The 12,200-nt window shown below is 35.2% G+C and overlaps 2 protein-coding genes across 6 annotated transcripts in view; both read left to right on the top strand.

The window, feature by feature from the left end:
* Positions 1–4,671, top strand: part of ddr2a (discoidin domain receptor tyrosine kinase 2a) — a 38,450-nt gene extending 33,779 nt beyond the window's left edge. For all 5 annotated transcript variants that reach the window (XM_058779999.1, XM_058779998.1, XM_058779997.1 and 2 more), the window contains 5 exons: positions 513–640; positions 771–968; positions 1,156–1,390; positions 1,545–1,694; positions 2,428–4,671. In XM_058779999.1, the coding sequence (XP_058635982.1) occupies positions 513–640; positions 771–968; positions 1,156–1,390; positions 1,545–1,694; positions 2,428–2,559 (843 nt within the window). In that variant the 3' untranslated portion in view covers positions 2,560–4,671. The remainder of the gene's footprint in view (positions 1–512; positions 641–770; positions 969–1,155; positions 1,391–1,544; positions 1,695–2,427) is intronic.
* A 229-nt stretch (positions 4,672–4,900) lies between these two features.
* On the top strand, positions 4,901–12,127 carry hsd17b7 (hydroxysteroid (17-beta) dehydrogenase 7). The gene is made up of 9 exons (XM_058778281.1): positions 4,901–5,092; positions 5,499–5,702; positions 6,446–6,538; positions 7,219–7,333; positions 8,658–8,852; positions 8,968–9,072; positions 9,170–9,226; positions 9,528–9,626; positions 11,302–12,127. Exons 1-9 carry the CDS (start codon positions 5,058–5,060, stop codon positions 11,413–11,415), a joined length of 1,017 nt encoding a protein of 338 aa, XP_058634264.1. The 5' UTR covers positions 4,901–5,057; the 3' UTR covers positions 11,416–12,127.
* Positions 12,128–12,200: the final 73 nt, after the last annotated feature.

The following is a 12,200-nucleotide window of genomic DNA, read 5'->3' as shown; positions in this document are numbered from 1 at the left end:
ATAATTGAAATACATTTATTTCATGCTAATTAAGTATACTATAAATGCATTTACATATTTATATACTTAATAAAAATAACCTGCAATTGTACTTTTGGTATACTAAACTGGTGTACTGTTAATTGGAACAACTAATTTTGTGCTTAATGTACTTTAATCTTTGCGGAAGTAGTGCTGAAGTCCAACTAAAGATATACTGAAGTATATTTGATTGTGCTAAAGTGGAACTATTGCAAGTAAACTTCAGGTACTTTAAATATCTTGCATTTATAGACCAATGTTATTCAAAGATCATACAATCCTCATCAATAGTGACATTAAAACACATTTTAGGTTTAATATTAATAAATGTGCATTGTGCACAAGTAGCACTCCAAAGAAAGTCTCAAGTGATATGTCAGTAAATATGTTAATAGATTTGAAATATACTTAGTATGAAATAAATGTATTTTAAATATGTTACTTTTTTACTAGGGTGAATATGCTAAATGACTGTTTTTGCATGTTGCCAGGTGCATTTGTGTGAAGCAGAAGGCATGCAAGATTTCATGGACGAGGACTTCTCCTTCGATGTCATTGAAAACCAAACAGTGCTTGTAGCTGTTAAAATGCTTCGAGCGGATGCAAATAAAAATGCTAGGTATGCAAGCCCAAATGTCACAATCGTGACTTTAATAAATTAAAGTACAACACTGACACATACATGCTGTTGCTTTAATATTCATGAATTTCCATTCTTATTCATGGTTCCTTTTTTCAATACTTTACAGGAATGATTTCTTGAAGGAGATAAAGATCATGTCACGATTGAAAGACCCCAACATCATCAGGCTGCTGGCGGTGTGTATGAGCTCTGACCCTCTGTGTATGATCACAGAGTACATGGAGAACGGAGACCTTAATCAGTTCCTGTCCCGCCATGAGCCTGAGGGCATGATTGCTCTCCTCAGCAATGCTCCCACAGTCAGGTAGATACCAAAATTTTCAAACATTACAGTAGTGGACTGTGACTCTAAGTCCCTAAGAAAGATGGACTCATTATTACGAACAGAAACAGAAATCTGATGAAGCAAAATGTTATTGCTAAACTGAATTTTTAGGTAATGTTCTTAAGCACACCAGGTTATGACTCGCATTCTGTTTTAACTGTTTCAGTTACAGTAACCTTCACCACATGGCCACACAGATTGCTTCAGGCATGAAGTATCTATCATCACTCAAATTTGTGCATCGAGACTTGGCCACACGCAACTGCCTAGTAGGAAAGAACTACACCATCAAGATTGCAGACTTCGGGATGAGCAGGAACCTGTATAGCGGAGACTACTACCGTATCCAGGGCAGAGCTGTGCTGCCCATCCGCTGGATGTCCTGGGAGAGCATTCTTCTGGTCAGACACATTCACAACCTAGAAAACTGATAAACTATACTCTCAAAAGTTTTGTATTGTTTGCCTTCAAATGAATCTCTAGTGATTTTTCTGATTGTAAAAACAGATTCTATGTCTATAAAAGTCTGACACAGGATGATTTTTGTCCTCACAGGGGAAATTCACCACATCCAGTGATGTGTGGGCTTTTGGTGTAACCCTTTGGGAGATGCTTACCTTCTGCAAAGAGCAGCCTTACTCACAGCTGTCAGATGAGCAGGTCATTGAAAACACAGGAGAGTTCTTTCGGGATCAAAGGAGACAGGTACAAGTATATCTGCTTATCTGCTTTTGTGTAGAGATGGATGAGATCTGATTTAACTGATCTTATTTATCCATATATTTATCCATTAAGGTTCTGTATTGACATCTATTGTTCCATGAAGAACTTTTAACATCCATTGAACCTTCATAGTGAAAAACGTTTGTTTGGTTTGCTCTTCACACTAAGAAAAATAACTGTTCTTTTAACCCTCCTGTTCTGTGCAATTTACCGAAAATCAACACTATGGAAAATACAAATGAAAAACACAGGATTGGTGTAAAAACAGAAAACCTCTATTGTAGCTTTTTATAGACTAAAAGAGACTATGTTTATTTATCTTTTAGAGACTATGTTTATCTGAAAGTGTAACAATGCAAACAGGTTTTCTGTAAGGTTTAGGGTTAGAGTTGGGTTAGGGGATAGAAAATATTGTTTGTTCAGTATAAAAGTAATAGAAGTCTATGGAAAGTCCCCACAATTCACAGAAACAAACGTGTCTCTGTGTGTGTAATTTCCAATGTGTTTGGGGTTAGTTTGACCCATATATTGTTACATTCAAAATTAGCTCCATAGACACAAAATTTAAAAAAGAAAGAAAAGAAATGTAATATTTAATGCTATTTGTATTTATTCTGTCTGGGGGAACCCAAAATGGTTCTTCTATGACATCAAGACAAAAAAAAAAAACCTTTTAGAACCTTTTTTTAAAGAGCATACCACTTCTTATTCTCAGATATACCTGCCTCAGCCACCAATGTGTCCTGACCCTGTCTACAAGCTCATGTTGAGCTGCTGGAACAGGAACACCAAAGAGCGTCCATCCTTCCAGGAGATTCATCACACGTTACTGGATTGCAAGCCGTAGTGTCCACTTATGTGCCAACCTTGGCACTTCCAGAGACATTTCAGTGCGCCCACAGGACTCCAGTCAACTACACACCGTAACACGTACTTGTATGTTTCCGTATATGAGTGAGAGCAGAATCGATCATTTTTCTGTAGCAATTTTCACTGTGAGTGTGCAAAGGCAAACTGATATATATTGTACAATTGAACTACACCCCCTAACTAAGTGCCTTCAGCTGGCTTACAATACCTGGGCAGCACTTGGACAAAGAAAATGTAGCAAAGAATTTAGGCACCTTTATCACAGAATAATTGGATTTTACACGCTGTGTATTTTTTCCAAATAACTCTAAATATTCTAAAATAACTATAAGAATATTTTTGAATAGAAAGAGAAAATGCCAAAAAATGTAATGTTGTTTTCAGTATTTTGAGGCCGAAGACAGCTTGAATGTAAATAAGAATCATTAATTGACATTCAGATTCACCTTTGGTTTTATCTTGATGTCTCTTGATGTTTGTGTATATTTTCATCTCATTTATCGAAAATGCTAAAGTATTTTGTTATTTTACATATTTTTTTCTTTGTAGCAAACTGCAAAGACCACTTGCACTCAAGTGGATTAACAGAAAGCCAATTTATCTGGTTGTCACAGAATTTCAAATTCAAAAAAAAAAAAGAAATCAATTAAAATTGTACATGTAAAAATATATATTAGTGTTATCCTGCAACTACCTATATATTGTGTTTATATTTAAGCGTACTGCATTATGTAAGTGTTTTGCTTTTCTTTGTTTTGTCTAAAGAATCTTGTTAGGGTGATAATGGTTATTATTTAAGTCCATTTCATTTGTGCTCTTATTTTTTCTTTGCTCAAAACAACTTTTACATTTCAGCATAATGAGCTATGAATAGCCATAATTCTTTTACAGAAATATCTTACAGTATTTGCATGAAGTTGGATGAAATCAGACATAGTTATATTACTGAATGCTAATTTCACATTTCCATTGCATTTGTCCTATATTTTCAACTAATCTCAAATTAGGCCGAATGGGGTTGTAAGTACATTTATTATCACCAGCTAATTTTGTTTATCTGTAAAAAAAAGAAAAAAAAAATTAAAATAAGCTTATTTTAAAGCTGTCTTTTATGTCAAAGTATATTCTAGGTGGTGCTGAATTGCTAAAGTGTGGGATAAATACTGGATTTGTATTGAACAGATGCACTATGATGGTTTACAGTAAGTTGTGATATGTTTTGGCATGTGAAAAGTGCTGCAAATGCGACACTCGGAAATCTGTTTTGTAATTAACTTGTATACTTGTAAATCATTTTTGCAAGGTCATTGTATAATATGACCATATTTTTAAAAATGTGTGCACCTTTTGGGGTTGGTTGAGATATCCGCCAGTCTATAAGAAGTGTTTGCGTTGTGGGTTCGAAAGACATTTATCGATGTGTATAGATTAATTTTAGCATTCTTGACATGACTGATGAAGTTGCATTATAGATATGCTTTAATTCTGCACTGTTTAAATGTTTTATCAGCTGGTTTTTCAACAAGTTATTATTAAACTATTAAATGTTCTTCCTTCAAACCAAAACCACATGAAACAGTAATAAGGTTTGAGTTTGTTTACAAAAACATTCCACTTTATAAAACATATTTGTGAGGAGAGGAAATGAACATTTTTCATATTCTCTATATTGACAACATCTTATCACAATGCATGGAAAAACTGGAGAATTTTTTTTTTTTTTTTTTTAAATAGCAAAATTTCCTTTAGGTGATGCTTATTCTTTCTAATCTACGCTTTTTGCTGTATCTTTTTTTTTTTTATTAGCAGTCCTTTAACAATTTTTCTCTAACAACCTATTGTATATGTTAGGAAACTGTACATAAGATAATAAATTGATGAACCTTTAAACTTGTTGTCTAGACGTTTTATAATTATAAAAGCACGGATTTCATACTTTAACAGTAATAAAACGTGTATTTGTATTTGTGTACAGCCTAGAATGTATCGAGACATTCATTTTAACATCGTGTGTACTCCAATATTTGCTTTTTAAATCCTTCACTTTGTGCATTGGTTACCTGTCAAATAAATCTGATTTTAAAATTAAGTTTCTGCTATCGCATTACTTTTTTTTCCCGGCGATTGGTTAACCTGGCCTGCATCCCAGTGTGCATACTATCCATCCTATGTGATATTAGTAATTTTCAATACTATTTATGGCAGATAGAGTGGATAGTATGCATATTGGGACGCAGGGCTGGTCTGACAGTGACTAAGTCTGGATTGGTCAGGGTAGATGTCACGTCACAGAAAGGAAACATCTGATTGGCCGATAGAAGTGAGACCTCCCATCACACCATGGCGGCTGTGCAAACTCCATCCCTACACAGACACTGGTGAAATACCACGTTAGAAACGGTTACGAAGGGAAAGTGCAGTATCACAGGGAGCTACTGTGATAATATTCATATATTATATGAATGTAAAGATAGGATGAAGAAAGTAGTGTTGGTAACCGGTGCAAACAGGTAACGAAACTGTGTGTCTAACGTTAATTGTTTACTTAGTAGTTTAACATATCTGTTATAGTTATAATATTCAGACATCACTGTTTTAATTCTGTTATCATGTAGTGACAACTTTTAAGTTACTTTTCAACAATAGTTCTGCTTTAAAATAACAAAAGAGACAGAAAGAAAAAAATTAGGAATAATGTGTTTATGAAGTGTATTATCCTGCAGTTGCTTTCTCGTATAACCAGTAGTTGAGAAAACATGTTGCATAATGTCTCTTTTTCTCTGCATGTTAATGTTCACTTCATTTAACCCTGTTTGCATAAATGTGCATGTTCACTCCATATAACCCTATTTGCATAAATGTGCATGTTCACTCCATATGAACCTGTTTACATGCATGTGTTTATTGTGCGTTCAGTGGTATTGGCCTTGCCCTGTGTGAGCGTCTACTAAGCCAGGATGCCCAGCTGCAGCTCTGTCTGGCCTGCAGGAACATGCAGAGAGCTGATGCTGCCAGGCAGGCCCTTCTAGTGTCTCACCCTCAAGCTCAGGTTACTCTGCTGCACTTAGATGTGGGCAACATGCGCTCTGTGCTCAGGGCTGCTGAGGAGTTCAAGCAGAAGTAAGACATCCCATTCCCTGTTTGCCAAAATGTACTATAAGTTTGATGGACTTAATGCTTTTTATACAGTTTAAGCATATTGTGACCAGGGGGATGTCAAGCTCTAAAAAGCACCATAATGGTAATCCATTGACTCGTCTACTATATTCCAAGTCTTTTGAAGTCATTTCATAGTTTTATGTGAGCAACAGACTAAAATTTTAGTTGCACTGCACTGTAGTTCTGAAATCTCATTTGTGCTTATTAAAGTATACTAGTATTTAGTATACTACCCCTTCGGTTTCACAAACAAGTTTTAGGCCTAATCCCAGACTAAAATGTAGGTCTGAGCTGTTTCAACTGAAAGAAACTTGCACTAACTGATCTTAAAATATGGCAGTGCCTTTGTTTTGTCTTAATATGCACACCAGTATTGTTTTTTCTAAGACATTATAAAAACTACTTAAATGTCCTAATTGAACTATTGCCTAATTCTGTTTTAACATAATCCCTGTCTGTGAAACCAGGCCTACAATAAGTAAGCATGAACCAATGTTGTCTGAACAGTTTGGGTACTTTTGAATTCCCTTGCATAAATTTATACAAAGTTAAGCAGATTAGGTGTCACTTAGGAGCACATTTGAAGCCTCCAGTCTGATTAAAGTATAACATTACATAAATGTTATATATAATATAATGGTAAATAAACTTTAAAGCGTTATTTAACTTAAACTTGTTTAAAACGTCTTTTTTTCACTCAACAGGTACAACAGATTGGACTATATGTATCTCAATGCTGGTATCATGCCTAATCCCAGGGTAGATCACAAAGCCTTTTATAAAGGCCTGTTTTCTAGGTACAGTATTTCTTCCTTAGTATAGTTATTATTTTGTGTGTGTGTGTGTATTCCTTGTATGGTATTCGGGTCTGTGGGACCCATTTTCATTTTTTATCAAAAGAAAAATTATACAATTACGGTAATTATTTTTTTCAAACTCAGACTCATTGGCCTTGGCTCGTTTTCTGTGAAGAACATATATCAGAACAAATTTTCAATGACCACACACTGTACACCTCCATACACATTTATATTACATACAGGATGTTCAGGTCCACTGGATACGGGGATAATAAACGTGTGGAAATTTTTGGTCCTGTGTAGCTTCACTCTGTCCTCCTACTGTCTGGGCTTGCTGTTCGTGTGTGTGTGTGTGTGTGTGTGTGTGTGTGAGAGAGAGAGAGAGAGAGAGAGAGAGAGAGAGTGTGAGAAGTGTTGAGTTTTTTGTTTCTGCCCCTGCCGTTCCTGCACAAGGTTGCAGCACTTTAATTCATAAATGTGATCTAACAAAGGTAAAGGGCAAATATTAACCATATATGTTGTTTATATTGCTTGTAATTGGGATGAAGTATAGATCTGTTGAGTATTTTAACAAAATTGTTTGATTGTGTTGAATTAAAAATCTAAAAATGCAGCGGGTCCACCAGACCCACAAACACCGACTGAATAATACATTGTTATATTTTTCTACCCATCAGTAATGTGGTTCACATGTTTGCCACGGGGGAGGGTCTTCTGACCCAGGAAGATAAGGTCACACCCAATGGTTTGCAGGAGGTGTTTGCCACTAATCTTTTTGGTCATTTCCTTCTGGTAAGTTGATGGATTAGAAATTAGTGTGTTTCTATGACCATACATAAAAATAAACTAGACGTAGTAACAAATATAGATAAAAGTAGTTTATTTTTTCAATGTTATTTCCATAGGAGCATAGCAGTGGTAGAACACTTCACATTTTTTCTGTCTTTTCCATGCAACACTATCAAACAAATCATCTTCCTCAAAAAGATCTCCTGGAACAATATTTCACCCATAAATGCCACAGGATTCATTTCACTGTTGTCAACAACTTGTTCCCTGGCAGCTGTCCCGATCAATAATTCATCTGAAAGTCTCTGGTGCCGAAGTTATTTTGAGTCCTCAAATTGCAGCCCTGTGCTTCTTTGTGAAGTCTTGCTGTTTGCTAATTGAAGAGCTCATTCGTTTTCTCTAAGGCATCTGGTCATCAGTGCTGGACGTCAGGCAGCAGCGTTCTTTCCTCGTGCTTCTTTATACAGTTGTGTTATTGTGGCTCAAGTGGCTCAGACATTAAAGTTGCAGTAGATATGACACTCCATGTCCTCGAAGGCCAGACGAGACGTATCGATTTACTGCTGGGACGGCACAGAGTGAGGAGGAGTGAGGCTTGTATTTCTAGTCAAGTTGCCCTTTGCTTCTCTCTCACCCTGCACACTCAAATTATTTTTGATTATCTTATCGTTTAGGGTCAGTAAGTTTTCAGGAAATTTTCATTAAATTGATAAACCCACTAAAGATATTTAAATGTTACAAAAATGTATTTATTCAAATAAATGTTGTTCTTTTTAACATTCTATTTCTCAAAGAATCCAGAAAAAACACTATAACTTAACATAAACAATACATCAGTTTTCAATATTGGTAATAAAAAAATTTTCTTGAGCACCAAATCAGAATATTACAATCATTTCTGAAGAATCATGTGACATGTGACTGTCTGGAGTATTAGCTGCTGAAAATTCAGCTTGATATAAATTACATTTTTAAATATGTTAATATAGCTGTTTAAATTTTTATTAATATTTAACTTTTTGTTTTTTTTTACTCTATTTTTGATTGAAAAAATGCAGCCTTTTTGAGCATAAGAGACTTCTTTCAAAAACATAAAAAGAAAAATCTTATTAACCCTAAAGTTTTGAATGGTAGTGTATATTTTTATTTTTTAATTCATAATTTATATACAAGTCTTTTTTTTTATGGCTCAACTAATGGTGAAAGTTTATGGCAGGATTAACAGTGTGGCAGACAACATTTTTTGTAATTCTTGTAATACTTTAAATGGTGCAGAAATTAAGCAGTACAATCCCTGATCCAACTGCATTTTTTGCTTCTGTGACAGGTGAAAGAACTGGAGCCATTATTGTGTCAGATGGACCACAATTCTCTAGTGATCTGGACGTCCTCCAGTAATGCCCAGCGATCAGCTTTTAGTCTAGACGACATACAGCATCAGAAAGGCCGTGAGCCCTACAGCTCCTCGAAATATGCGTCTGATCTACTTAGTTTAGCCCTAAACCGTCACTACAACAACCAGGCAAGTTCACAGTTCCCTACAGAAAATGTTTTTTTGCATGACATGTTTTATAGCGTAATTATTTATGATTATCCTAATTGTGATTTAGTCATGAATACCAGTGATCTGTTCACAGGGTTTGTACTCCTCAGTGATCTGTCCTGGTCTGGTCATGACTAATCTCACCTATGGCATTCTACCATCATTCTTCTGGACTTTCATCATGCCAATAATGTGGCTTGTAGGTCCTCAATTGACTTACTTTTTGTATATCAACACAATAATAGGAAAGTCACACAAATTTAACATTATGTTAATGTCCTGTCCTGTCTCATCAGATTAGGATTTTCACCAACACTTTTACCCTCTCACCTTACAATGGAGCAGAGGCTTTGGTAAGTACCAGCACCATCACGTTTAACCATGAATAATTATTCAAATATAATGAATAACAAATATAGAACTTTATAGAACTTTGAATTGTACAACGGTGAAACTGTAAATATTTCATAGTACAAGGAATGGAAAAAATAAGTCAAGATGTGAAACCACTTTGATTCTAATAGTTTTTGAAGCTTAGTGTTGCATGTCAGTTGGCTCAGCAGTAGCCACGCTAGATTCAGTTCATTCACGGTTGTCTGGACCTCATTGCTTTCCCCTAGTCTCAGTTTTCATCTATTGTTTTTTATTACACAGTTTTGGCTGTTCATGCAGAAACCTGAGACACTGGACCCAATGGCCAAATACCACAGTTTGACCTCTGGGCTTGGAAACAATTACACCAAACCACACAAGGTCAGAACTGAGGCCCCGTTTACACTAGTGCGTTTTCGTTTTAAAACGGCGTTTTAGAATGAAAACAATCCCCGTTTACACTGGCGTTTCCGCTGCGTTTTAGAAACGATCTCCGTTTACTCTACACAACCTAAAACGCATGTCACATCTACAACCATAGATATGTAGGTAGATTCCCTATTATTTAGATGGCGGACGCGTCTGCGTGCTTGGAGTGGTCGAATGGGGAATCTACCAACACACATCTATGGGTACAATAATGAGCATGATGTTATTGTTTACACGGTCGTCAAGGATACGCAGTGCGAATGTGGGCAGCCACGCCATCGTTTTCAAAAACGAGTATAGGGGTGGGCGATATGACCAAAATCTTATATCACGATATGACTAATTTTATATCACGATATAGTAATTTTTTTTTTTTTTTTAAAGGTTTTTATGATATTAAAATCTTTGATACCATAGAATTTTCATAATCCTTCTCACCAATGTCAATATCAAACTAATACAAGCCTAAAAATAGACAAAAAAAAAAAACTCAAGCTCACTGAAAATAAATAAACAGTCAGTGATGAAATAAGTACAAGAAACGAATTCTACAATAAATGAGAAATGCTACATACATTGTGTAAATTAATTAGTCTTCACTGTGTTAATTATATCTATCTATCTATCTATGATTATCTATCTCTGTATTATGTATAGATTCTATACAAATATATAAATATAATTTTTTTTATTATTATTACTTCTTATTAAAGTTACAAAAGTGATTTAGTCAAGAGCAGTGAGAGATTTTCTAGCAATGTGCTATGATTAATATGAATGGCAGACAGAACGAATATTGGACAGCTTCCCCTTTAAGACCGAAGTCCGGATCCAATATACTGTTACATATGCGTTTTCTCTTTTAGCTGTTTCCTCTCTCTTAAGACCTAAATCGCTGTCTTTATGAGGGTACTTGCCAAGATGGGGATTCTGTCGCATATAAGTGTGTTTATGTAATCATTCAAAGCCAATAAAGCGGCAAAAAAATTAATAAATAAATGTGCGGTCCTCTCACACAGAAACAGAGACGACGCACGCATATAGCTCTGTTGTTTGTGTTTCAAACGGCTTAAAATCGGTTGTTTTAAAACTGCAGTGCTTAAAAACACGTGCCCATGCTACAGATGTAGTCCCTCGTTTAGGAACGAGCTCCTCGTTTTGTTCTGGTTCTGTCTCCCCTTCGTAACCCGTGGTGGTGTGTAAAGATCGCACTCATCCAAATGATTAAAAAGTATTACCGTAAACAATGTATTTTGCGACACCACGAAATAAACGATAGAACATAATATGAAACGATAGACTTTTTATTTCGTCCATCCGATATATATCGTCATATCGCACAGACCTACTGGAGTAGTGTAAACGCTAGGCATAACCGTTGCAAAAGTTATGCGTTTTAAAACAAAAACGAGGTTCTCACTTATCTATTTTTATGCCAATTTTTGTCTATTTTAAGCCTATTTTAAATGGCAAATTATAGTCTATAGGGTTTATATGCTTTGTGGTTTGGTTAGTTATGCAAAGGAATGCATGGACTTTAATGTTTCTCAGCTGTTGATCTTGTTCATATACTGTTCATTGCTGATGCTGTATACCATACCATAATCTGTTTTTTGTTTGTTTTCAGATGGATGTTGATGAAAACGTGTCAGAGGCCCTCTATGTGAAGTTATTAGAACTTGAGGATACAATGCGGAAGAAACTGAGAGACGAGGATGTAGATATCAAAGCAAAAAACTAAATATGGACACAAAACCTCATGCGTTCTATCACTTTATAACACATTTCCATCTTGAAAATCTCTAAGGAATGGATAAACACCTCATGAATATTTATTTTTCTTAAAGATCTTTAGAAACACTTAATATGAAATGATTATGATAATCTAGCATGGCTATGAACCACATCATGTTAACTTATGTATTTACAAAAAGTAATTTTATGCAATTTCCCTGGCAATCAAATGTATGACTTTGGCTTTGCTATCAGCATGCTCTACTGTTTGAGCTACTTATAAGTATTGTGCAATTTATATCGGTTTTGTTGCAGTGCATTCCAAGTTTAATGGTTTTTAACCATTGTCATTACTGTAAACAGTCAGCAGTCTCTGACTCTGATGAAAATGGGACCATAAATCTGTCATGTAGCTGTTTTTCATGTCTGTTTTATTGTGCCCCCAAAGGGGCTTCTTCCAAAAGGTTCTGATGAATATGAAAAGGAAAAAAACTAGTATGGTGTCACGTCTAAAGGATTTTGGCCAAAATCAGCACAGGCTGTGAAAAAGGAAACTGAATCTGCTCTTTCCAGTTAATAAAAATGTATGTATGGAACTGTTTGTGTACATTTTATGATTAATAATTCACCTAAAAAGTTGGACTGTTTGTAGTGTCTGTTTTAAGATTTCAAATGAACTTTACTTTGACAGTATTTTAAAGATCTGATCCTCTTCCTAAAAAAAAAAAAAAAGTTGAAAAAAAACTGTCATTCATAACAGTACAGATACATATATGCAACTGATGAGACTTT

The sequence above is a fragment of the Onychostoma macrolepis genome, chromosome 06, assembly GCF_012432095.1.
Source record: "Onychostoma macrolepis isolate SWU-2019 chromosome 06, ASM1243209v1, whole genome shotgun sequence".
NCBI lineage: Eukaryota > Metazoa > Chordata > Actinopteri > Cypriniformes > Cyprinidae > Onychostoma > Onychostoma macrolepis.
This window is presented reverse-complemented; position numbering and strand designations above follow the sequence as displayed.